This window comes from Apodemus sylvaticus, chromosome 6 (assembly GCF_947179515.1).
Source record: "Apodemus sylvaticus chromosome 6, mApoSyl1.1, whole genome shotgun sequence".
Lineage (NCBI taxonomy): Eukaryota > Metazoa > Chordata > Mammalia > Rodentia > Muridae > Apodemus > Apodemus sylvaticus.
This window is the reverse complement of record NC_067477.1, coordinates 21605899-21632833: the sequence shown is the minus strand read 5'-3', so window position 1 is coordinate 21632833 and position 26935 is coordinate 21605899. Positions and strand designations below refer to the sequence as shown.

The 26935-nt window shown below is 51.5% G+C and overlaps 1 protein-coding gene across 2 annotated transcripts in view; it reads right to left on the bottom strand.

Annotated features, from left to right (window-relative positions):
* Positions 1–26935, bottom strand: part of Ccdc88c (coiled-coil domain containing 88C) — a 115934-nt gene that overhangs the window by 9937 nt on the left and 79062 nt on the right. For both annotated transcript variants that reach the window (XM_052185243.1, XM_052185242.1), the window contains exons 13-26: positions 25942–26126; positions 24622–24759; positions 22306–23367; positions 21735–21862; positions 20438–20579; positions 19471–19641; positions 18188–18349; positions 16921–17198; positions 14756–14899; positions 12143–12329; positions 10614–10759; positions 7474–7563; positions 5902–6140; positions 399–587 (exon numbers count right to left, since the gene is read on the bottom strand). In XM_052185243.1, the coding sequence (XP_052041203.1) occupies positions 399–587; positions 5902–6140; positions 7474–7563; positions 10614–10759; positions 12143–12329; positions 14756–14899; positions 16921–17198; positions 18188–18349; positions 19471–19641; positions 20438–20579; positions 21735–21862; positions 22306–23367; positions 24622–24759; positions 25942–26126 (3261 nt within the window). The remainder of the gene's footprint in view (positions 1–398; positions 588–5901; positions 6141–7473; positions 7564–10613; positions 10760–12142; positions 12330–14755; positions 14900–16920; positions 17199–18187; positions 18350–19470; positions 19642–20437; positions 20580–21734; positions 21863–22305; positions 23368–24621; positions 24760–25941; positions 26127–26935) is intronic.

The following is a 26935-nucleotide window of genomic DNA, read 5'->3' as shown; positions in this document are numbered from 1 at the left end:
ATCTGAGGTGTGGCCACATACAGCCACCAAAGCACTAGGATATAGCACATCTGCAGATCCTTCCCTGATGACGTTTTCCCAATATAGGACACATGCCCTCGGTTCTGTCAACAGACTTCTGGGTTAGAGAGCCTCTCATTGCCTGGTATTAACCCAGCCCTGGTACTGCCAAAGCCTGAATACTGCTGCTGCTGCTGGGCTCTGGGGCTTTCTTCCTGGTTCTTAGGCCTACTGATGGCTGAATTGTTTAGCCAAAATCACTTGGCTGGCTGCAGAGACAAGGCTTGTACCAAAGGATGACTCAGAAATCTTCATCAGCGTCTCCCTCTGTTCATAATATGTCCGGTTTTAGGCAGGCCCCAGGCCCCCAGCTCACCCTTTAGAGGGGCTGCACTCACCTTTGGTCCGGCCTAGGTGCTTGAGGACAGGAGTGGAGCTGGAAAGGGCTGCCATGGTGGCCGAAGTTGGAAAGGTCCGGGAGCCAGGCTCTGAGGGCCAGGACTTCACAGCTGGGTCAGTGGAGGTGTCTGTGCGGTCAACACTGCCTCCACGTGGGGAGCCTCGTTTTGGTTTTAGATCCCCAGGGCCTGGGGCGGAAGACATTGAGAAATGAGGTTGTGAGCCCGTGCCAAGGCAAGGCAAGCACACTGAGGCCCAAAGCAGGTGCGGTGGGGAACATTGACCACAGAGACACAAGCTGGGTGGGCTGCCCGCTGCAACGACAGGCTAGCTCCGGCTCCAGTGTGGACCACAGGGTTAGCATCAGAACTGGCAGGAAGAAACAGAACTCAGGAGGACAAATAAAAGTTGGATGGTTCAAAAGTCAGCTGTAGGGCACACTTTCTGCGGCCTGCACACGACTCCTGTCTCAACAGCTCAGACAAGTGTCTGCAGATGCCTTCTCCACACCCGCCTCTGAGGTGCTGAGGACCCTGACTGCTGGATTTCTTGGGATATCAAAAAAGTTCACTGCCAAGCTCACAAGTTTCTTCTTAGGGGGGGTTAAAAAAAAACAACTTTAATCTCTTCAAGGGGTCTTTCCCCTCTCATCTTATGCTTTTAAGCCGCATTTTCTGCTATAGACATATGTGTCTGTTGAAATTAAATAATATTTTTGAAAAGTATCCCCTACCAAAAGAGAAAACTCAAAAAGGACCGAGTCTGGGGTCTCCAGATACTAGACATGAAGGAGCAGGGAAGGTGGAGGACACAACGAGGGTGGGGGAGTGCTTGCATCGCATGTATGAAGACCCACAGTTGGGTCCCCCCGTACCTCAGAACAAAGTAACCCCAAATAAACAAAAGCAAAAATAAAACAAAAATCCGGGAGCATTTCTGACAGCCTGTCAGGCCTTCTGTGCACTGCCTGTGCTTACACCCAAAGACCAGGAGGCAGGTGGAGGTTGTGCCTGCATCAACCAACTCCTCGGCCCTCCACCCTCAGGGCTCGTCTCTGTTGGCTTTCAAGGCCCAGATCTCAGCTGTGAACTGAAGGGGGAATTTCGATTCTGGAGGACAACCTTATGAGAAGCAAGACACAAGTCTGCAAAATGAACAGTGACAGACAGGCCTTCCTGTGTGTTAGGTGGAGGTGAAGGTCCAGAGGGAGGTGAGGTGAGCGGCCAGCGGGAGTGCCAGACAGAGACAAGCACGATTCCAACAGCATGCCAGGGAGACAGACTCTGGGACCAGCTTCGATGGCTTGGAGTTCTTAAAGACAGGGTCACAAGCTGACATCATGGCAATGACAGCTAACCTTAACACTGCTGTAGGTGCAGGTTTATTATGGCCACCTGGTTTCTAAGGTGACACTTGGGTCCCATGTGAGCACAGAACTCGCAGTAACCTTTCCTTTTAAGATGAAGTGAGCAGCAGAGAGTCACTTTAAGGGAAAATATATAAAAACTGCACATAGGAGACAGGGGGGGCATGGCCCCAATCAGAGCTGGGTTTGAGAATGGCTCAAGATGGGGACATGACAGTGGGGGTGACCTCTCTGGGTCACCTTCTTCCCCTGCACTGGGTGTGACTCATGTCCTAATATGCTTTCTGTCCACTGTGGCGTTGATTTCACCGTCCAAGATGCCAGGGAATTGCAACACAGTCATAAAACTTCAGTCTGACTGGGCAAAATCGGTTCAATTACTCAAAATGCTCTAACAGAGCAATCAATCCTTCAAAACACAGAACTGCCAGCTCAGGAGCAGAAGCCAGTAACTCTGTTCTGACAAAAAGAGGGGAGCAGGTTTAGCTGCTCAGAAGTAAATCTTTAGGAAGGTGGCTCACCCGCTGGTGGGTATTTTAGGAAGCATAGCGACAACTGGCTACTTCTGCTTTGCACAAGGGCACAAGGGCACAACAGAAGCTTGCAGATGCGGGAGGGGGCGGAGCATGAGGCCTCTGCACTTACTTAGCATGAATCTCCTGGCCCAAGGACAAGTGAGTGCACGTACATCCTGGGGTCCCCTAATACTGTGCTGAAGCAATGGTCCAGGGAGCATGACAAGTCATCTTCTATTTTGCAATCAGAATCCACGATGGCTACTTTGGAACTGGGGGAGGAACAGGGGTCCGCTAGGAACCTAGTGGCCTTTAGGGACTAACTTCCTTTTGTTGGTTGGTTGAATTTCAGAAATGGAGGAGGGACACATGATGTAGACACATGGTAAGGGAAGGGATCAGAAATCCCCGATGTCTGAGAAAGAGACAGACTCGTTAGGGGAGGATGGGATGTCAGAGGAAGACCAGAAGCGCAGGCGTTTGGAGAGAGCTGGGTGGGTCAATGGAGACTTGTCTTTGTCCTTGCTTTTGCTTCTCAAAAAAGGGCTCTTTTTGCGCTGGGATGCTAAATTGTCATCATTGTGATAGGAAGGGAAAAAAAAAACAGGAGAAAAGAGGAAGAAAAAAAAACACAAATGAAATGAACAATAATTACAAATGAGTCTAAGTCAGTAAAATGTGCTTAGGGAAGCGGAATCCGGTCCAACCAATGCCAGATACCTAGGCCAGAACCATTTATGCTCTGACTCAGTTTAATTTAGTGGCACCCTGGTGCCAACCATTACTCACGAAGCACAGTAGGAGAGCTGTACAATGCCCCAGGAGCCACTGGCTTGGAGGATTTTTCAATTTCGGTGTGTTAAATTATTGACTAAGAATGCTCATTAACGCGGCAGCCAGCTTCTCTTACTCAGCCGTTTTAATCACAGGCTCCTGACTACTCAGCTCACATACAGCTGCTGTTTGTTTCTAGTCCAGGACACTGGACACACCTAATGACAGGTTAGCCCACTGTCAGGATACAGTCTACCTGAAACACCTACAAACAGTCTATAATTCTAAACCTCCTTGGCAAGATGTATTCTAAAACACTAGAATGTCTTTTTCATGCCTCAACCTCCTAAGACCCAGAAGAATTATTTTCCTTCAGATCCCCCTCCCCCAACATCCTTCCTTGGCCTTTAAAATGGAGACACCACAAAGCAGACTGATCTAAGCTCCTGATCGTACCTTTCAGTATTTATTAAGTGATCCAACAGATTTGATTAAAGAGACCAGAATCTCTATGTCTTTTGCTATACCACCACCTAGTGGTAAAATCCCACATTACAGAATAAGGGTTCTAGATACTGACCACAGCTGAGGGAGGTGACAAACATTTAGAATGCACAGGGACCAGAGCTGCTTTCACTGAAGGTAGTGGCACCTTAGGAGCCTGAGGAGGAGACACCTGGGCTTGTATCCCTGTCACTGGATCAGGTTTACCTTCTTAGTGTTAAAAGAAACACCGCTTGGGTTACCTTCATGAGACCACTAAAAACTAGACCTTTAGACCCTTTAAACACTAAATAAATAACAAAAAATGGGCAGTAGTGATTGATGTCCACTTCATAGGTTGCTATGGATTAGACGAGACAGAAATCATGTGAAGTATTTCAAAGGGAACTTAGCCCCCAGTGACAGTTTGTACCAGGCAGACACTCCTCTCAAGTTTTCTTTCTTGCTGTCACCCCATCCTCATCCCCAAGAAGGGGTTTCTCTGTGTAGCTCTGGCTGGCCTGGAACTCCCTCTGTACACTAGGCTGGCCTCGAACTCAGAGACCTACCTGCCTCTGCCACCAGAGTGCTGGGACTAAAGGAGTGTGCCACCACACCAGGGACTCTGAAAAATTTCTTAACTCAAACTGAGCATAGCTAATTCAGTCAACTGTAAGAACAATGCAGTCTGAAATGGGAAACCAGAAGTAACAGGTCTTTGGTTTGTAAGAAATGTTAAGTTAAGCTAAAGTTTAGAGGCAGTTAAGGGCTGGGTGTGGCTGCTCTTGTCCGTAGGCCCAGGGCTGAGGTAGGAGGATGGATTGTCTCTAGCTCCTGGTCTGTCTAGGTTTTGTAGTGAGTTCAGGTAAGACTGAGCTACAGCATCTCATCATTTGAGCTCCTGTCTCAACTGTTACACTTCACTGCTGCTTCAGTGCTGATACACCTTTCACCTACTCCCCCGCCCACAATGAGCGGAGATGCAACCGAGAGGCGTGCATCCTCCTCACAGCCCTGTAGGGATGAATGTGATCTCATCCACAGAGGGCACCCGTTACTCAACGTTCCGTCACCCCAAGGGCACTGGACTCCTTGACATACGTTCAGAAAGTTCTGGTGTCTTTGATAAACATTTAAGCTATTCAGGTGAAGATCTGGCATAAATAACCCACCTCCCAGTAAACCAGTGAACTTTTTAGGCTTTAAGGTAACTTATATTTCAGGTTCTAGGACAGTCATTTTTGACACCATAACAGAGCTTACATTTGAAGCCAGCTTTAGAAATGTTTAGTCGTTACAGACCTGGCAGAGATGGTGCCATCCCCACCCTACCTCGTCAAGCTCTTCCTTTTGCACATGTGTACGACAATGTCTTATTTTTAAAAAGAGAGAAAGCCAGCTTTAATTCCATCACTCAGGAAGCAGGGGCAGGTGATCTCTGAGTCCGAGGCCAGCTGGTCTACAGAGTTCCAGGACTGCCGGAGCTACACAGGGAAACTAGTCTTGAAATAAACAAAAATGCTTGTCTCTATTTTATGTGTATGACTGCTTGCCTGGATGTGTCTAAGCCCACCGTGTGCTCGCAGTAGCCGTGGAGAACCAGAAGGGTCCCCGGATCCCTGAAGCTGGAGTTACAGATGGTTGTGAGCTGTCGTGTGGGTGCTGGGAATCAAAACCCTATCTTCTGCAAGAGCAGCCCGTGCTCCTAACTGCCAAGCCATCTCTCCAGCTCAACCATGTATCTTTTAGATGAGATTTTTACCACACAGGAGTGTGATGCAACCCTCGGAGGTGAAAGGTGGCCATTTGCCATTTACCAGCGGCAGTGCCACTCATCGGGCCTGAGACATTCGATGAACTACAGCATGGTCGACTAGTGCTCCTGCTTTAATGTCAGAGCCCCTGGCCAGCTCCCAACACCAACCCCCAGTGTCCCGAGGCTACAGGACTCAAGAACAGAAAGTGACAACCACTCAGGACTTCCTGCAAGCGGGCGTGTGAAAGATGTGGTGAATGCCTGTGGGATCACGGTATGTAACCTTTGACACACCCGAGGGAGCCCAGAACACACCTGCTGCTGTGCCCCCCCCCACCCCTCCGGCTGCCTGACCAAGCTTCAACTTTGGACATTCAAATAACCAACCAACCCACGTAATGAGAGGTGTTTCCTATTCTAAAGGAACCAGTACTCTGGATAACACGGCCATAGCAGAGATGGGCTTGGTGACATGCCCAGGTAGGAGGGCATGCTCACATGGACACACAGCAGTGACACATTCCCACAGGCGTGTGGCACGCTCTGTTGGTGAACGGAACTCTCAGAGCCTGTATCCTTACCCTGCCCTGTTGGGCAGCTGCACCTACCTTTCCCCACAGGCCCGTTGTGGGTGTCTCGATCCTCTGCACAAATTGGACCCGATGGGGGGTTGTCGGAGTTTTCCGTCTGTGATCGGAGAGCCTGAGAGGCAGATGGTGAGGCGGGGTCTGAGGGCTCCAGCTGCCAGGAGGGGCTATCTGAGGTGGATTTTAACCGTTCTCTGGAACCTTCTTTCTTTGGCTTGATAAGTTTGACTAGGGCTTTGGCTCCAATCCAGTGGTTCTTCCTAATTAGAAATTTTTTTTTTTTTAGAAGTTACAACCCATGCTCAGAGAGGCAAGCCAGGGCATTGGGCTGGAGGTATAGCTCGGTGGCAGGGCTCTAGCCTAGAATTCACAAGGCCCCAAGTTCTACCCCAGTTCCTTCAATAAAAGAGGACGGTGTTCGTGAACACCTTCATGAGACCTGGAATTGAAGAGCCAAATTCTTGGGTGCAGCTGTGCAGTAACAGAAGTATGTGGTATCAGAAACCCAAGCTGGTCTCCCGGAAGAGCGCTTATACAGTAGTACCCTTATCATCCAACGTGCAAGACTGGGGCTGTACTAACTAGCTATTCATTTGTTTTTCCAGAGAAAGTCATTTTTAAGCATATTACCTGCCCAAGTTAACCAAGGACAAAGCTGGTGCTCACTGACTGTGCCCCTGGCATTGGGCAAGCCACCCCAGGAGTATAGAAGTGTCTGGGCTAAAGGGAACTGATGAAATGCAGCCCCCTAGAAACTGAAGGCATTCTTAGGTACCCGCCACTCTCCATGGTGGCCTCAGTTTCCCCATCACACAGAGGACTGAGGCTGAGAGTCTCCATGACGCTTCCTTGAAGGACTGGTGGTAACTTCAACTCCACAGCCTGACCAACAGTCCATAAAGACAGCTCTCCAGGCTCAGGGCAGTGACCAGGGTGAGTGCTATAAGATAGTGGGATGCCACTACAGGTACTAAGCTAGCCCCCAACCTGGGGCTGCTGCTTATGGGAGAAGACACTACTTGTGAAACCATCCCAGAGGGTCTGTCTAAGGCCAACGCGCACCCCATGACTGATAATTGTGGGGTCTAGCCAGCTGTTCTGCTCACAACTGCTTTCCCTCACAGGATGATGGCTATGGTGTCCTAGCCATGTTAAACTCTGAGGCAGCCAGACCGCTCAGCTTTGATAGCTCTGACTCACAGAATTCTGCCCCTTATCAGATCTCAGGGGTGAGTGACCTCCATGTCTCATCAGGGCTAGCTGGCATCTGACACCCCTCACAGGACAAGCTAGGGTATGCGGGGCAGGGCTGAGAGAAACTCTAGCTTTTTTGCTATATGGTCAGCAGTTCTTAATCTGCAGGTTGCGATCACCTCTGGGGTTACATATCAGATATGCATGCATCTGTATATATGCAGATAAAACATATTTATGTTATGAAATAGCAAGGAAATAATGTTATGGTTGGGGTCACCACAAGGGTTCCAGCATATGGGGGGGAGGGGGGCGCAGGGCTAGTCCCGTCCTATGGCTCCCAGGCTGCCCAGTCTCTCAGCTAAGCTGGCTACAAGCACTGATCTTAGATCCACTCACTTCTTCGGAGCGGGGTCATAGAACTTGTACTGGTCCATGATTTTTTCTTCCAGTTTTTCCTTGTGTCTCCGTAAGGCATTTAACTTGTCTCTGTGAACACAAGTGATAGAAAGGTGATCAGTCCAGTGTAAATAAATGAGTGAGTGTACGTACTAGCCCAACCTAGATCAGAAGTCAGTGTCTGTATTCAGGCCTGAGGGTGTTCATCCCCCACACTGGGTACTGAATTGGGAATCTATCTATCTATCTATCTATCTATCTATCTATCTATCTATCTATCTATCTATCTATCTATCTTTTTAAAGACTTATTTAATCTATCTATCTATCTATCTATCTATCTATCTATCTATCTATCTATCTATCTAATGTATATGAGTACACTGTAGCTGTACTGATGGTTGTGAGCCATCATGTGGTTGCTGGGAATTTTAATTCAGGACCGCTCCTCACTCTGGTTGGCCCCGCTTGCTCTGGCTTAAAGATTTACTTATTGTTTTATATATAAGTACACTGTAGCTGTCTCCAGAAGAGGCCATCAGATTTCATCACAGAGATGGTTGTCTGGGATTTGAACTGAGGACCTTAGGAAGAGCAGTCAGTGCTCTTGACCGCTAAGCCTTCTCTCCAGCCCAAATTTGGAACTTATGATCAGTCATACCAGCTATCAATCTGATCACAGTGGCACACTTCTTTAATCTCACGACTCAGGAGGCAGAGGCAGGTGGATCTCTCTTGAGTTCCAGGTCAGCCTGGTCTGCAGAGTGAGTTCTTGTCTGGCCAAAGCTACAAATTGAGAGCTTACCTCAAAATTGCAAAACAAAACAAAGGAATAAAACCCAGCTACAAGTGTTCCAGGAACTCCTGGGATCTGGCAGCGACGGGGGCAAGGGAGCAAATCTGCGACCTTAGTGAGAACATGTGCTCACAAATTCCTGTGATTTCCCAGTCAGACCAAACTCTGTAGGACCCAGGCACCTCGTGCCTGACGCACTTGGCACTGAGGTTGCAAACGCCGGTGTAGCCAGGGACCTGCCTGGTAACAGCCGGTGACGTGAGCTGCTTCCAAGGGGCAAGTAGAGAAGGCAGCAGACTAAAGGCCGAAGAGTGGAGCCCTGGCAAGCCTGAGCATGCCTTCAGCAGCCCGCCCTGGCAGAGCAGCCATGTTGGAAGAAGGCAGCTAGGTATGGGGACAATCTGAAAACCAAGAAGCTCAGGGGCTGAAGCAAATCTCTGTCCCTAGATGGTGGAAACTGGCTCACACTTCCAACGCCACAGCAAGCAACTGACAGCCCCAGCGCCTCTGCTTTCTGGGGCGTCTGCTACGCTTGCTGGGCTCTGGGGCCCCTGTACGGTCAGCTGACTCAGACCCCTCGGCTTCCTTATGATACTGTCTAGTGAAGCCTTAGGCGGTCACTGCTCAGATTACTTCACTGGTGGAGGAGAGAGGGTCCTGTCCACGCTGAAGGCTTTCCCATGAACCCGCCGTGACAGCTGCACCCTGCGAAAAGGCAGCAACAGGGCGCACACTGCTTAAAGAGCTGAGAGGTATGTGAAGCCATTGGCCTGACAATGACACCCCAATGCAAAAAAACCCTCACCAATAATCTCCCTAGGACCAGACTCCTAAGCCTCTTTGGTAGCATCTGCCCAGCGTCAGCTGGAGATTCTACCACATGGGTTACAGGGTCATCTTCAAGCAACTGCCATTTAGATTCCAAATTACAGTGTGGGATTGCACAGAAACCATGCCCAAGTAGGCAGCGAGCAGATGCAGCAGGGCGGAGATGCAGCAGGGCGGAGAGGAAGCGGCGGCGATACATCAGAGAGAGCTGGGAAAGCACTGGGGCCCATTGACCACACCCCTCCATAATGCTGCCCTTTTCATTTGTTTTGAGAGAGGGTCTCTCTATGCAGCTCTGGCTGCCTTGGAACTTGTTATGCATACAAGGTTGGCCGCACACTTACAGGAGACCCACTTGCCTCTGCCTCCCAGGTGCTGGGAATGAAGCCACGTGCCCCTGTGCCTGGCTCTTCTTGTCTTAAGCACACTCAAGCAAGGAGCACAGAGCTGGCGTGGGATGCTGGTCATGGAAAGGGACGGGCACCATACGGCATGACACACCCTGGATAATTCAACGCTGGGTTTCTAGCCTCAGACTTCTTCCTCTTGGTCAATCCTTTGACAAGGGACTAGACACATGTCTCTTCAAACACGTGCCAGCAGATTCGGTGTCTCTAGATGGGCATCCCTTTCTACCACCTGCCACACCCAACCCTCCCTACCCAGTGTGGCCTCCTCTCATCTCCAAAGCATAACTGACTCGCTGCTCGCCCTTTTACACCTCTCTAATCCTACTGGGAGGGGGCAAAGCTCTGCTCATACCTGTCACCCCACAGTTCCAGGCTCCCAGGGCCTGCACAAGGTGGGGGAGGTTAAGCAGGGCACAGAACAAACTGACTTGCCTCAGCAGAGGGGAAAACTGATTCTCGGCTTTTAATCAGAACCCTTCTTTCCCTGAGATACATGGTTGTTGCCAATTCCTATAAATAGGTGCTGGATGCCTATTTCTACAAATGAACTCAAGTAAAAGAAGCCTTCCTTCCATCTGCAGGTAATAGTTTAGACAAAGCGGATGACGGGAGAGAAGATAGCTCAGCTGGTAAAATAATGGCCGTGGAAGTGCACGGGGACCTGAGTTTGATCCCCAGGAGCCACATAAAAAGCCAGGCATAGTAGGGTGCCTTTGTGATCTCAGTGGGGAAGAGACAGGCGGATCTAGGGGATTCACTGGCCAGCCAGCCTAGCCTAGCCAGGAAGTTATAGACCAGTGAGAGATGCTTTCTCAAATGACACTCAGGGTTGACCTCTGGCTTCCGCATGTACACACATATGTACATATAGTGTACACATATACCTCCTTTGGAAATCTAGAACATTCCATAAAATGGTACAGTTCTATCTCTAACCCTCTAAACCCTAATGTCCAGGGCCTGTTCTGTCCTGAGAGTGCAGGTGTATTGGAGAGGAGAAGACAGGGCATCAGGAGTCGGAGTGAGGACTGCACCCTGTGGGGGTAGGGATGGTGGTCCAGGGCCCCCTGTGGACATGCAGCCCGCCCCAGCCCACAGCCCGCTCACATGTACTGCTTCTGTTCCTCATGGTACTGCTCCTTGCTCTCCATGTTCTGTTCTAGGAGCATCTGGTTCTGCTGGCTCAGCAGCTGGATCTGGCTCAGCAGGTGATGATTCTCCTCCTCTAAGTTCCCCTTGAGACGGGAGAGCAGCTGGAACACAGACCAACAGCGGTTCAGATGCCCTGTGACCCTGTGACGTCATACCACAAGCTCAGCCTCTCAAAGGAACACTTTCGCAGGGCGTCCACCTTGGTACAGTCTGCACCAGTGCAGACCTGGGTTGCATTGACAGGTCTGCAAGGCTGCATTCCTGCAAGCACACCCTCAACCCTGTTCCACACCTGGCAGCTCCGGGCTGCCGAGAGAGAGCACAGGTCAGACACTAGGGCTGTGTGAAGCAAGACATACAGACGCTGAAGACTTGGTATGAAAAGGGGGACCAGAAGACTGTATGTGAAATGGTATTTTTGATCTACTGGTTAAATAAAGTGTTATTACAATTAATTTCACTAGGGCCAGGGAGGTGGCTCAGTGGTGGATGTGCCGTCCCCAGCATTGAAAGAGAAAAATTTATTAATCTCATTGAAAAAAAAAAAAGAACTGTTTCGAAGGCGGCTACCTCAAAGTGCTTAACTGCACATGTAGCTTCCGTACTCCAACTAAAAGCCCTGCTGTGAAAGAAAGCTTTTTATGCCCAAAGCCAGAGACTATAAAGACCTTGGGTTCTCCAAGTCATCTAGTGCCTTGTGCCTCTGTAGCAAAAAAGCTATGTTGGATAACCCAAGAGTGGCTGTGCCCCAACAGAACTTTATTCACACACACACACACACACACACACACACACACACACACACACACACACACACTTACTTCATATAATTTTCACTAGCTACAAAATAGTGTTCATTTGATTTTTAATTCCAACCGTTAAAAATGTTGAGAGCCGTTCTTAGTTCATGCCCGAGTAAACTGTCCTGTGAGCTGAAGTTGGCAGATTTTGTTTCAGGACAATACTGTGGTGTAGTGGGAAGGAGGCCCAGAGGCTTCGAAGGCAGAGCCTGGGCCCCTATCCTACTCACCTGTGTATCTCCCAGTGGGTCTCTCAGAAATCAGGAGGAAGCCACTTGCTCTCCTCAAACTCTCTGTTTAGTGGGAGCTATCACAAATTCTATCTAAAGGAGGGCTTTGCTTCTCATAATGTCCATTTCTGACCCAGCTCTGCGTCACCAACTGCTGGATCATCCAGCCCGGGAGCCAAGCTGGGCAGCAACACTCACACCCAGGTCACTTTGCTCATGTAGCTATCTTCTAAAAGATGGACCAAAGATGGCGCTACCATGTCCCAAAGGACCAACGGAAGACACTCCTACTACCTCATGGGGCAATTATCAGACACGGTGGCTTCTGAGACGTTCCTGCCACAGACGGCATGTCATGGACTATGAGTCTTGACTTCAAGGACATATCAAGTCTTGGAGAAGCTACCAGGGATAAAGCTGGTCCCTCACAGACCCACCCAAAGCCGAGTCTCACCTCGCAGTGGTTGTCCAGCTTGGTCAGAGAGATGTCCATGCTCTGGTGCTGCTCCTTGAGCTCGGCGAAGCGCGCCTGCCAGCGGTTCAGCTCCAGCTGCGAGCTGTTCAGTGAGGTCTTCAGCTCCTTGGTGTGGGCATGCAGGTCCTCATACTCCCCTTTCAGCTGGTGGTGCAGGAAGCTGATCCTAGGGGTTGGAGAGCCACGGGGCAAAGGGGCTGAAGCGCATTCCAAAGACAGAAAGGCCTGCACGGTGGGTTTTGTATCGGCTCTGACAGTGGCAGACTGTGCAAAGTCAACCTGTGTGCAATGTAAGAATACTGAACAAAAGCTGCTGCTTTTTAAACTGTGCTCTCCGGGGCCCTAGGAGGACATCCCTGGTGCCATACTGGTCTAGGTGGGGCGAGAAGGACAAGAAGCAGGCTAAGACTCTGGACATGAAAGGACATCATGGACTGTGTGTCTCCCAGAAGTCTCTCAGAGATGAGGAGGAACCCACTCGCTCTCCTCAAACTCTCTGTACAGAGCGATCTGAGACGCTTTGCTTTCCGTAACAGCCAGCTCTGACCCAGCTCTGCACCACCAACCATTGGACCATCCAGTCCCAGGATCTAAATAACCTAAGCAGCTACACGCAAACCCAGGCCATTCTATTCATGCAGCTGTCTACTGAAATGAAGACGACATCGTGGCCTATTACAAAAGTCTTTTACATTACAGTGTAGGCCTTCTGGTGTAAGTGGGGCAAAAAAAGCTGTGCTTTTCAAAGGAAAATAGAGATTTTTTTTTTTCCCTCTAAAATGCTGTGCCCACAAGCTTCCAAAGGAGAGACAGCCAGCAGTCCTCCCCAGCCATGGTGCTCACGAACCACATCAACCACCAGCACAGCCTGATAATCTTACAAGTGTAACAGTGGTGCATGTACCTTGGCGGTAACCAACAACTCTCTAATTGGACTTAAGATCAACTCAACAAGAGACTAAGCCTGGTACTGGAAACCTACCTAAGTAATCAGGTCTGGTGAAATCATATTTAATTATACTTTTATAAGAAAACATATGGAAAGCTAGTCACTATAAAAAAATAAAAAATGCTGTGTCCGACTTGGTGGGGCTTTCTAATTCCTGAGATTATAAAATGGGATATGTAGGTAAGGGACTATGGAAACACACTACACTCCTTGCCATCCTAACTCCCACAGATCAACTAGCTGTTAAAAAACGTGAATCTCAGGCTGGAGAGACGGCTCAGTAGTTAAGAGCGCATGCAGCTCTCGCAGGGGACCTGATTCCCACAGCCCTGTAGGGAAGCGCACACTAACTACAAACTCCAGATAGATGAACCTCTGCCATCTCTGGCCTCCTCCAGTATCTGCACTCATGAGCACACACCACACACGGATACACCCAATTATTAAAACATAGAAGTAAATCTTAAAAACAAACACAAAAGCCAAGTTCACTGTGAACATCTAAGCATCCAGATGCTTCACAGCTGCATATGAGGTACCTGGCCTCACAGAATACAAACAGGAATGACCTGATCCCAAGGTGGCTGAACTCAGTCCACTACAGGACCCCTGTAACCGTCCAAATGCTCCTACAGGACCCCTGTGACCGTCCAAATGCTTCGTATCACAGCCTGTGCCTGCTGGGGTAGTGCTTCCCGACTGCCAGGCCTCTTCACCACAGACACCTGGGTTTGTAGAGCGCAGGATAAAGTAACACCAGGATGTAGAAGGAAGCATTGCTTCCTCCAATCAGACTTGAAATAGGAGATGAGCTGGACTCAGCCCTCGTTCCTGTTATCCAAAGGTTTCACCTTGAGTGTTACCTGATCTCTGAGCTACCAGATTTCCTCGCCTCTAAAACAAGAAGGGGTGGTAGCCGGCAGTCCAGTTCTATTAAATTTGCTACAAACATGGAATTAGTGAACACTGAGCCTTGCTCGTAGGGAAAACACAGGGCTCGCCACGGTTTACAACTGATTTAGATGCAGTTTCTTCGGGTGAGTGAGTGACTTCTCAAAGGTGCTTTATGTAACACAGCCCCAGGCTGGTGACTCCAGGCAGGGGAGGCTAATCTAACACAGGTTTCCTCTGCACACAGGGACAAAGACAGCACTAGAGCACTGTGCCTGGGGCTGTTTTACACAGCAAGATAAGGACCCTACACTAAACACTAAAGATCTGACAGAACAGATCCTGGAAAGACTTGTTTGAATGGGAGAGAAGAAACAAGGCAGCTGGGTGACCCTGATGACTCTGCATGTCTACGAAAGATCCACAAATAGGAATGAGATTCTGGTTACAACTAAGCCCTAGTGAATGGCTTGATTGGTTGACTAAGAAGGACCTCAGTGGCTCCCGAGGGCTGGGCTGCCATCAGAAGGTGACCATGTTTACCCAGATACATGACCCGTCCCTTCCTTGTACGGGCGACACCCAGGTCTCGCTAGCACAGCCCTCAGCTGTTTACCAAGCCAGCATGAAGTTCATAAAAACCCATGACCAGGAGGTCACAAGCCTCCACTAGCGGTTCACAGAGAGGTGTGAACAGGCTACCGAGGTCACCTCCACTGCTCCCGGGCTAGGTGGGCGTGCCCGGGGCTCACCTGTCCAGCTCTCCTCGCAGCCTCTGGTTCTCGCTCGTGGCGATGGCGCTGGTCCTCTGCTCCCGCTGAAATGCCTCCCGCTCCGTGCTCAGCACCTTCTCCAGTTCCTCCAGCTCTGCCTTACGCTTCTGTACGTCTCCGTGCCTGGTGGAGGAAGCATGCCAGGCTGCATCTACAACCAGCCACTCACACCGCAGGAGACTGGAACAGACCCTCTCCGAAAGGGGGCGATTCCTCTGAAAGCTTTTCTCTGTGGAGAGGTGAGAGGCTGGAGGGCAGGGAAGCAAGATAAACGCTGCCAGTACTGACTCCGAGTGCCAGGCCAGAGCCATCCTCTGTTCTCTGGTCCCTTGGCCTCCCTGTCATGGCGAGCTCCTTTTGTAGGTCACCCGAGAGCGTGAGGGTCTGACTCTACACCTTTATCTTAGAGACTCGTGTTACAAAGCGGTTCACTGAGAACCAGTAGATCTAAAGCAGACCATGGAATAAACAGCTAAATTCCACGGCACGAAGCAGCGAATCCCTCCTCACATCCGCCTCAGGCTGTACGGGAGCCCACATATCGGTTCCTGGCATTTGGAGCGGGTAGGTGAGACCCTCCCTGCCATAATTTTCTTTCTCATTCAATCCTTGCAGGTTACACAGCTGTCACTGGGGGGCAGCAGAGCACAAGGTGGAAACGTGACAAGCCCTGACAGTCACCCTGAGATGACCTAGAAGTCATTGAGAGGAGTGGTCCGAGGCAGGTTCCTCAGTCTCCCTGCTCAGGAATTGCTCCCACAGCCCCTTCTCTTCTGAGCACATAGCACGGTGGGGGTCCTGCTGTTGGGGTCTCCAGTCTCCTAATTCTATCCTCCACCTCAGCTGTACCTGGGTCATCTCAATGGGGCCCCAAGCAGGAAACTCACTTAATGGCCAAGGTGCAGAGCTGGCCCCACCAGTGGGTCCTAGGGATGAGGGGACTGTTGGTGGGCTTCCACAGCCTTGTTAGTGATTGTGGGGGAATCATCTGAGGTTGACAAATAAAGGGCACGAACTGACCAGCAAGGCGGTCTGCTCCCTGCTCCCCTGTGGCACTTCAGAGGAGCACATGCATGGAACACGCAGCCCCAGGCTTTGGGGTCTGGCTTACCACCGAGCCTTTGACAGGCACAGTACGTTTACTGCAGGAGCCCAGGTGAGCATCAGGTGGAAAGAACCCAGATTTTGTCCGTGCTGGGTGACAGGCACTCAGTCGAGTGCACAGACTGAAGGAGCCTCCAGCTCCTTCCAGCCAAGGACACTAGGTAGCTGACCAGACAGGACTCTGGACCCTTAGTATGTGTGCTCAGGGATCTGGAACCCTCAGTGCAGGGCCAGGAGCTCAGCCAACCGTGGGAGAAATTAATGATGCGCATCCCAGGACCTGGGACTCTGGTGAAAAGTTAGCACTTAGTATTTTTCAACATATGCAAAATTTACCTTAAAAAAAAAAGCTGGTGTGGATTTAAAGATGGAGGTAGTGTAGGCATCTGAAGGAGGGCAGCTGGGGTACTCAGCTCTCTCCCTCCCTGCCTCTATCCCTGCCTTTACCTTCCAACTGTGCTGAGATCAGAGGTGTGGGGTTACTCTGTGTTTTGTTGTGCATGTTCAATACTGAACATTATGGGAGGATTTGGGTTTTTTTTTCACCTTTACACATGTAAGCACTCTAGCCTCAGACTCAGAAGGATTCTGAAGTGTGAATGAACACAACCCTGCACAATGGTAGCCAGAATTCTCCCAGGGGTGTAGTTCGGAAGAGAAGAAAGAGGAGGTAGGAGAAAGAATTCTTAGAGAATAGGTCTCCAAGTATCCACACTGGGCCACCCAGAGCCAGACTGAGCCACGGCACTCCTTGGCCCCAGTGTCCCCTGCCACAATCCCCGGCTGGACAAATAAATAAAAAGGAAGTAGAAGTCACTAAAGGTTCTATTTCCTTCCCTTGAGAAAGCTCAGGTGCAGCAACAATGCAAAGCAGTCAGCCAAGAGGAAATGTAGGGGAGAGACAGAGGCATGTGGGGGCCTCAGGAAAGTACCAGGAGCCAGCTCTGTGACAGCCTACGCTGCTCACAACGCCAGCCGCCTCCACCTCAGGTCATATCCTTACACCAGGCCTCTCACAGCCTCACGTCCCCAGGCCCCACCTCTCTCCAAGCTCCTTGTGCTCCAGCTCCAGGTTCCTGTGCAGCGTCTTCAGGCAGCTGTGCTGGCGGATGAGGGCCTCATACTCGGAGGACTGGTGCTCGTACAGGACACCCAGGCGCTCGTGGTCCTGAAGCAAGGCTTCATAGACAGCCGACAGCTGCTCCTGCTGCCGCTGCAGCCCCTCGTGTTCTGCCTCCTTGGCGGTCTGCTGGCTCTGTAGCATTGTGTACTGAGCGCTGAGCGCTGCATTCTGGGAGCTCAGTGTGGAGTTCTCCACCTGGAGGGAGAACAGAGCCCTGTGTGAGATCAGGCCAAGGGTGACCAGCAACAGACGGCCTCAGAGGGACCTCAACGCAGGCCAGCCATGGGCAGTGCTACCAGAACTCGAGGACTTGGCTTAGGAAGTGGGGCCAACACGACAAAGACTGTCATCCTGAGCCAACTCCAGAAGTCACGTCCTCCTTCCACATGAGCCCCTTACATGTCTTTACTGATTATTTTTAAAGCCTATTTTCTCGAGTATCAGATAATACTGTCAACCAATTGATTTTTATATATTTATTTTTGTGCCGTTAGGGCCTGAACCAAGGACTTTACACATGCTAAGAACTTCTGTTAACGGGCTACATCTGACCACCTGAGTTTTTAAAGTATTCTAACATAATCCCAAGACACTAAAAACTGAACAGGGGCCAGAACTGCTTTGATATTAAAACCAGACAAAGACTTTTTCCAAGCCCAAACAACGAAACAAACCAACATCCTATTTTCTTATTTTAACAAAACAAATCCAACTTCTTTGCCAACTGAGTTTCCTGTTTATTGTCTCTGTCCCATATGTAACTTTCCCACTTTTCCCAGAAATGACATTAATGAGGAACTTTTCATTTTCCCACCACTACAGACCACATGATGAGTGGACTGAGGTGCTGGCCCCGCTGGCTGCTTCCAGCAGACTGAAGCCAGGCCAGAGCCTCACGTGCCCTCTATCAGCACAATACAGTTCTGCCAGGTGTACTGCACAGAAACTGCTCAGCCAAGCTTACTCCATTCCACATCTCTTTCTCTTTGCTTTCACACGCACGCACACATGCAGAGAAATGAGGTTTTGCCAGCCAGGCACCTCTAGGCCCAGCTGTAGGAAATGGCTCATGAACCTCTCTACTACACAGACTCCCGTCTACGCAACACAGTCAGCCTCTTCCCGCCGCCCAGCCTTGGGTTCCCCATGCTTAGCCCACCATGGAGCCATCAGCGTCTGGCTACCTGCAGCTTTGCAGTCTGTGTCTGCAGTGTGGTGGTGTGCTCCTGCAGGAAGGCGCTCTGCTTCTGCAGCGTCAGGATCTGGCTGCTGAAGGCCACATTCTGAGTCTCTAGGTGCTGCAGCTGCTCCTTCAGCAGCTGCCGCTCGGCCTGAAGAGCTGCGTTCTAGGGGAGAAGCACGCGCCAGTCACACACAGTGTGGCCAGCTCTTTCTGGGCATAGGGCCTGAGATTTTACTGAACCTTCAAGGGTAGATGAGGCTAGGGGGTCTTCAGGTACAGGAAGTGAATGGTTTCCCTCTCAGAAACAGGCAATGAATAGAATTTACAAAGAGACAATATAGGCACTACTTCCTGGGACCTGGGGCATAGTGGCACACAGGCCACTTTCACAACAGACTCCCTTTGTTTCCTTTGGTGTGGGATACCCCAAAAATACTTTCCTGTGAGCTGAAGCCACTCTCCCATTGACTACAGAGCTCAAGCCCTAGTCGTCCATACCCTTGAGAGAGCAAGTGAACAGTTGCTTAAGAATAGGAAACTAGCAGCCGGGCGGTGGTGGCGCACACCTCTAATCCCAGCACTTGGGAGGCAGAGGCAGGAGGATCTCTTAGTTCAAGGCCAGCCTGGTCTACAGAGTGAGTTCCAGGACAGCCAGGGCTACACAGAGAAATCCTGTCTTGAATAACCAAAAGAAAAAAAAAAAAGAATAGGAAACTAGCAAAGGCCGTGTCTATTATGCCACCGATCTGGCTAGGAGGCAGGGCCCGGCTACAGGTGGTGCTACCTCATTAGCATGCCTCTGAGGAAGCCTCTAATCTTGCCTCAGCCCTCTTGTCCATTGAGAACCACAGGATGGACTTTGTGAAGTCACTGTTGTGAAGCAAACAGACCTGGAGGAACAAGCCTGCCCAGGGAGGCTTTTTCTGGTACTCCCAGGTTAGGTGGCAACCTCTGTCCCAAGGACAAAAGCTGCCCCGCCTACAGAGCCGGGCAAATATAAAAGGTGTGGCTGCTTATCAATAAAGCTTTGCGGAGACACAACTTGGGAGGAGGTACTGGGCTGCAGCTCTGGAAAACCGACACTATAGGGATGAAGGCTGGTGGACACGCTCTGGGCTTGTCACAGCAGGTAGGGGTGTCCCCTGGGCCAGGACAACTCAACAAGTTGATCCAATACCAGATCTATCCTCCTTGGCCTCTGCTGTCCCATACTCTTCACAGTGACCATCTGCTCTATGGGGGCAACTGCAAGCAGTATGGTCCCTTCACGGGCAGCCCACTCACGCTACGCTCCAGCTCGATGGCCCGGTCCTTCACGCGGAGCAGCTCCATGGTGGCCTCTTTGTGGCTGGGCCCCCAGGCCTCCTTCTCTTGGTGACTGGTGACCTTGGCCGGGGGGTGCTTCTGGGCTCCATCCTCCAGGGTCTGCCTGAGTTGCTCACGGTCTTTCTTTATCTGCAGGCAGTGTTGGAAAGCAGACTCAGGCAGGAAGGAGTGGGGCAGGAGCCCAGGAGTGGGTAGGGAGGGACCCCCACTCAGCCCGAGGAGGGAGGGGCCACATGCTATTTTGCTGTGTGGTCCCCCAAACACAGGAAAGTGGGGATGAGAACTGACTGACATCTGCCTCGGGGATGTGAACTGACTGACATCTGCCTGAGCCTCAGTCTATGCCACACAGCAGAGGCAAACCAGGCACAGTCAGTCACACATCCCACAGAGGCCTTGCCAGCTCCGCATCTGCCTGACTTCAGATCCCAAATCAACTCTGAAAGCAGGGCATATGCCACATGTTCAAAAACAGAAATCATACATGTGGAGTCAGTCCACACATTGATGGAGACTGGATGTACACAAACATGTATGTATATGTGTCTAACACCTTAGTGACGTGTATGGAAAGTGAGGAAAGCATGTTTGTTTGTATGCAGAGTACATGTGATCCACATGTTCTCAACATGTATGGGAACATGTACTTGTATGTGCTCAAGAGCTGACACATAGTCATATAAGGCCCTGTCCCATCCAAGGGGCCTCGGGAGCCTGCAGTCTTCACTCCGCTCTCTGGGCTGTTTCATGCTCTGACCCTTTACCCGGAAGTGTGGACTGCCCTGAGCCACAGCTTCCTCCCGCTAGGCATGCCCCTCTACCCTGAGGCTGGCACCCTCAGGACGCTACAGCTCCTCGTCATGTGTCCAGAGCCCTGCCCTAGGTTGCTCTGGGGAGGGTACGACAGAGGCTGGCTGGTCCTCACCATCTGCAGCTCAATCTGGAGTTGGCGATTCAAGCTCTCTTTCTCTTCCACCTGTGCCTCCAGAAACACAATCTTCTCTTCTTTCATGGCCAGTGTTGTTTTCAATGCTGATTCGCTTTTGCCTTCCAAAATCTTGCCTTTTCTGAAAATATAAAGATACAATAACAGTACAGTTTTCAGTGCCCTTCTCCTCTAATCCCATGGCCCGGTGGTCAACACACACCCTTCCTACTAACTGGTTTAATGTATGACCGGCAGGTGTTCCTGGGACCCTGGGAGCCAAACCCGTTGCCCAGAACCCTTGGCAGGCAGGGGGTGGGAGAAGGGGTTGCTTCTTCGGCTGACACATCCATAACACCATCACACAAAATATCAGGACTACATTCTACAGCTTAAGTGCTCTATCACAAACACTTCCCAGATGGGAGACTCCATGTCAGGAAACTCCAGCAATCAGTCCAGGGTCACAATGTCAGCTGTGTGTGGCAGGCCTGAAGCCTTTCCACTGCCACGAACGTGCCAAAGCAGGCATGTGAGTCTTGTGGGTCACTGTCCTGGCTGGTTTTGTGTGTCAACTTGACACAAGTTGCGAGTTATCACAGAGAAAGGAGCTTCAGGTGAGGAAATCCCTCCATGAGATCCAGCTGTTGGGCATTTTCTCAATTAGTGATCAAGGAGGGAAGGGCCCCTTGTGGGTGGTGCCATCCCTAGGCTGGTAATCTTGGGTTCTATAAGAAAGCAAGCTGAGCAAGCCAGGGGAAGCAAGCCAGTAAGGAACATCCCTCCATGGCCTCTGCATCAGCTCCTGCTTCCTGACCTGCTTGAGTTCCAGTCCTGACCTCCTTTAGTGATGAACTGCAATGTGGAAGTGTAAGCTGAACAAACCCTTTCCTCCCCAACTTGCTTCTTGGTCATGATGTTTGTGTTGGAATAGAAATCCTCACTAAGACATTTATAAATCCAGAAAAGGTTATCACGCTATATTTCTTTGAAGAGCCACGCTGTTCAAAGAAAGCATAACTAGGAAAAATTGCAAACATCAAATTAAAAAGAGAAGTGGCTCTTCTTGCGGCTGGGTGCGGGTCAGTCTAGAGCCTGTGAGGCACGCAGGAGACCCTGGGGTTATTGGCCAGCACCACAGCCTTTTTATCACACAAAACCATCTTCCCTATCTCCCGAGACTCCTAGGGCCAAGATCTGAACTGTAAAGGACAGACAAGAGGAGTCAAGTCACACAGTGACCCAAAAGCTCAGACTCATCAGAGAGCAGAGTGTTAACGCAGGGCACCATCCTTACGTGTCTTCATGACTGTTATCCTCCTGCAGCAGCAGCTCCTTGCTGAGGCCGACCTTCTCCAGCTCCTGGCTCAGTTTGTCCAGCTCGCTGGTCAGCTGCTGGCTCTTCAACTTCTCCAGCACCAGGTCCTGCAAGACAGGAGACACCACTGAGGACAGAGACACCGCTGTGGACAGGAGACACCACTGAGGACAGAGACACCGCTGTGGACAGGAGACACCACTGAGGACAGAGACACCACTGTGGACAGGAGACACCACTGTGGACAGGAGACCAGGTGTGTTAAGTGGTACTTATGGTATTCTGTCTACAGTGAGTCCATGGGGGACACAAGCCTTTGCGAGTGCAGGAACACCAGCATGGGAGCACAGAGTAGGAGGCAATGATTACCACAGGGCTGTCAGTGAGCGGTGAGACCACCCATGCCTCCCACCCAGCCTGATCAGACTTTACCACATGCTCAGCTCTAGGTGAAAACCTCTCAGAAAGACACACCAAAATCCCCCTCTATTCTAGAACCTCCCACCCTGAAAACAGGCCCCGTTAGCCACTGCCCATGCAGGAGGCTCACCTCTCTCAGGGTGGTCAGCGTCCTTGTGTGCACGGTGACCTGCTTGGTGAGGTCCCTGTTGTCCTTCTCCAGCTCCTTGAGCTTGCTGGCCGCATCCCGGCAGCGGGCCAGCTCCTTGTCCAGCGCACGGCTCTCCTTCTCGGCCGCTGACAACTTGGCAGCACTGTCGTCCAGGACGGCGTCCTTGAGCTCCACCTGCTGCCACAGGCGTCTGGCCTCCTTCTCCAGCAGCTTCTTGTCCTTCTCCAGCTGGGCCACCTCCTGCTCCAGGGCCTTCCTGTCTTTCTCAGCCCCCTCGAGCTGTTTGTTGGTGAGCTGAAGAGTTTCCAGGTCTCGCTTCAGGGCCTGGCGCTCGGCCTCCAGCTCGCCCAGCTCCCTCTCCAGGGCCTGGGCCTTGTGGCTGCTGCTCTCCAGGCTGTGCTGCAGCTGCAGGTTCTCGGCGCTCACGCTCTGGTAGCTGAGCTCCAGGCGCTCCGACTTCTTGCTCAAGGTCTTCAGCAGCTCCACGTTCCTGCGCAGCTCCTCCTTCTCCCTCTCCAGCTGCTGGTTCTCCGTCTCGATCTGCGCCATCTTGGCGCTGGTGAAGCGCATGGCCTCCACCATCTTGCGCAGCTCCAGGTTCTCCTGATCCAGCTGCTTGTTGTCCCTCTCTAGGCCCTCGAGCTGCACGGACACGTTCTGCAGGGTGTCCAGGGACTTTCTCAGCGTGCGGTTTTCCAGCTCCAGACCCTGGCTCTCGTGCTCCAGGGCCTCGACCTTCTCCGTGACCGTCTTCAGGGAGGTCACCTTCGTGGTCAGCTGCTCGTTCTCCTCCTCCAGCCGCCGCAGCTCCTTCTCCAGCACCTCGGCCCGCTCGCCCTTCTCCTTGGCCTCCTCCAAGTCTCTGTGCAGCTGCCTCTTCTCCAACTCCAGCTGGCTGAGCTTGCTGCCCGCCTCGGTCACAGCCTGGAGGAGGGCTCTGTTCTCCTTCTCCACATCCTTCGTGCTGTTGACCTGCGGCCTCTCCCGCAGGGACCACACAGCCTGGTGGAGGTGGCCCTTCTCCTGTTCCAGATCCTTTATCTAGGAGCAAACATATTAGGGATGACCCAGACAGCTGCAGGAACCTCCACTAGTGACCTAGGTTCACACGGGCCTTCTAAGTAGAAGTCACCCAAACCCATCCATGGCTCATCAGAACACACTCAATACCCTGAGCATGATCTAAAACCCAAACGATCCAGCTTTTTCTTTAAAACGTGAATGATTCCCTTGGTCCACTGTCGTGGTCAGCAGGACCCAGCAGACACCCTGCCCGCTTCCATGACCTTCTACTGTGACACATTCTACTGTCCCCCAGCGTCTTCCTGAAGGACACACCGAACAGGTGGTGCTCTCTGTTCCTCGCTCCCTTCCTGTGTCCTCTCAGCCTCGTGGTCTAAAGAGCTCCTGCACTACCGCCCACCAGCCCTCACCTTGTCTAGTCATAAAGCTACCTGAGCCTGCTGCCTGCTACTTGCCTTCCGAGGTGAGCTGCGGACGGGGCCCACCTGTACTCAGCATGCACAGTGCTGTCCAGTCTCTCCCCGCTTCGTACTCACCTACAACGGAAGCTGAAAACCTAAAATACCGGATAACCTGGCCTTACTCTTTACTCTCCACTGATTTCTGTCAAGAGTTTGGAGATGTTCAGCAGCCTTAGAACGGCCTGGTCCTGATGGCACCCGTGAGCTACTTATTGGTACCCTGACAGAACCCTGCAGGTGTGCCAAGGTCTCACCCTTGTCACCAACAGCGTTTAGGAATGAATGGGTCATTGTCCTGTGTGCTGCAGAATGTTTAGCAGCCTCCACCCAAGCTGTAACTGTCAACCTGACACAGCCTCAAGCCAGCAGAGAAGAGTCACAATTGGGGGACTACCCAGATGAGATTGGCCTCTGGGGACTGTCTTATTTATTGATGTAAGAGGGTCCAGTCCACTGTGGGCAGCACCATTCCCTAGGCAGATGGTCCTGAGCTACACAGGGAAGCTAAGTATGCAGGAGCACGGTAGAGCCAGAGAACAGGCGTCTTCCTCCACCATTGCTGCTGTGCGCCCTCGGCCGTGAGTGTGTTTCTTGGAAGCAATGCTGCTCAAGGTACGAGGTAAGCCTGCCTTCAAGGCCCTGCCTCCCTAGCATTCCTCAAACCTTTCTTCCTCTACACTGCATCCAGTCATGGTGTTTATCGCAGCAATAGAGTAGAACTAGAATAGCTGTGCCAGGAACTCCTGTGGTTCCCGGACTGCCCGGGGACAGTGTCCAGTGGCACGGCCACCCTCCTCAGGGCTCTGCCTACCTGCCTGGCCCTGTCTGCCTTCAGGGCCTCCATGCCACTCTGCAGCTGCTCCTTCTCCCGGATCAGCTCCTCACTCAGCGTCTCCAGGTCCTGGTTACTCTGCTTTTCTCTCTCCAGCTGCGTTTGTAACTTTTCAATCTGCAGATGTAATGACCCAGCCTGTGTGACAGTCAGTCTAACCACGTGAGCTGGGTTCAGACAGACAGACAGACAGACAGACCCTTCTCTGCCGAGGTTATTAATAATACAGGCCCTTGAGGGAAAATAAGGTACCAGTATTGCATTGCAGGAGAGTTTTTATACCTTTCCTCAGTCTTTGGCCTGAGAAGACCTGGACTTTCTGCCTGGGGTAAGAGAAGTCCCTGGGCAGCAGCCCGCTGTCTGTCCCAGGCTACCCATGGTGCTGTACGTGCAATCTACTCTATGTCTTGCTTTTTCCCCCTTGACTGCCTCCACTTCTGCTCAGGGTCAGACCACATACCCACAGCACCTAGTGCCACCCCCCACCCCCACCCCCACCCCCACCCTGACAAGGACCATGCGGACAGCATGCAGCTGTTTAGGTTCTATCGCCCTCCAGGTAAAGGCCACCAAGCCCTGCCCCTTCTGCCCCTTCCACTTCCCCTACAATCCACTGCTGCTGCCCTAGGCCAGAAGGTACTGTCCCACTTGGGCAATTCCCTCCCATCGCCACCCGCCAACACCAGGTCTGCTGGGGAACCCACCAGTGCCCGAGCTTCCTAGAACATGAGCTCCCTGCACAAGAGTTCTCCATATCTTTGTTTGTAAACAGAGGATAGGCTACAGGGCAGAAGTGACCCACACTGTTCGGGGCTTTCTCTTCTTTTATGTCAGATCTTTTCCATGTCACACAAGACTGGGCGCCCATGTGTAAAGACACTCCCTGCCTAAGACCACAGAGATCTAAGACCAAATCATGTGGTCACTTTCCCCATTTTTGCTTTGCTCCAGAAGACAAGGCGTGAGATAGGAGTGTTTCCTCCTACTGTCCTCTAAAGGCAGAACAATCCCGCAGTGAAAATGTCTCAAGACACTCAGTACTTAAAGGGGGTAAACATAGCTAGATGATTCCCTGAGATCCTTTCCACAGCAGGAAACGTGCCACGCACCACGTAGAGGAGAGAAAGCAGCAGAGGTGGGGTCCCTGGGGCCTGGCTTCCACCCAGCTTGTCCCCTCCCCCACTGCCCCAGGAGCCTTATATGGGACTGAGGGCTTAGGCTTATATGTGGCCCTCCCGCAGGAGGGCCTCGGGCACGGACATCTCAGAGTCGGGGGTAGTCAGGGCCCTGGAAGGTCACCTTCTTGCTAAGCTGCTGGTTCTCCTTCTCCAGCTCCCCACATTTGAGGCTGCTCTCCTCGAGTGCCAGCGATGCATCCCGCAGACCCTGGATGGTGCTCTGAAGGCTCTGGTTCTCCTTCTCCAGCTTCAGGATGCGGCTGGAGGCGCACTCGTTCAGCTCAAACACGAAAGATTTCCTGGAGGCTGAAGGGCGGGTCCATTAGGGCCTACCTAGCATTTTGGGAGTCCTGCCTCCACCTTCTGACAGAAGCTGAACCTAAGTTTCCCCTCCCATGAGTGGGCTTCCCCTCCTGTTCTCCACTCTCATCCCAGTAAGACTGCTGCCTCTGCACCTGGCTGTGAGGTCCCCTGCTAGGAGAACCGGGGGCCCACCCAATCTAGAACCTAAGGCCAATCTTGGGACCTGGGCCACCGCGCTGCTCACCTGACTGACTCAAGGTTCACAGACATTTCCCGTGCTCACTATAGGAGCAGCAGGAGTCTACACTGCTCAGCAGAGAGGGCCAAGTGACCAGCTGACTGAGGAACGCCGTGCCCACGTTCACGTGTCCACTGTTGGACAGCAGAGATTTTGTCCACTTTCACAGTTATGTTGAAGGAAAGTACTACACACAAGCTGCTTTAGACTTCTCAGTGAGACTGGAGAAAAGTTGATGTTTTAAAAGTCATCTACACTGCTTTTAAACAGCCCAGCACTTTCTTGTGAGCCGAGAGGTAGACTTTTTGGTCTTTTCCTCCTGTAAGCAGCTGCAAGGCTTCAGGTTAAGTCAGAGCTTCTCAGGAGGAACTCCTGACACACACACCCTAAGGAAACAGTCCAGGCTGTTTCACAGTGCCTAGTCCGCCCACCCAGCAGAGCCTTATCACACTGTACAGTAGAGATTTACTCCTTTGCTATGTATAGTAATGCTAAATACTGGCCTTGGGACAAGGAAATCCTTAACCAAGAGGCGCCAGGTAACCTTGCTCCTTAATTTAAACTATTGGTTAAA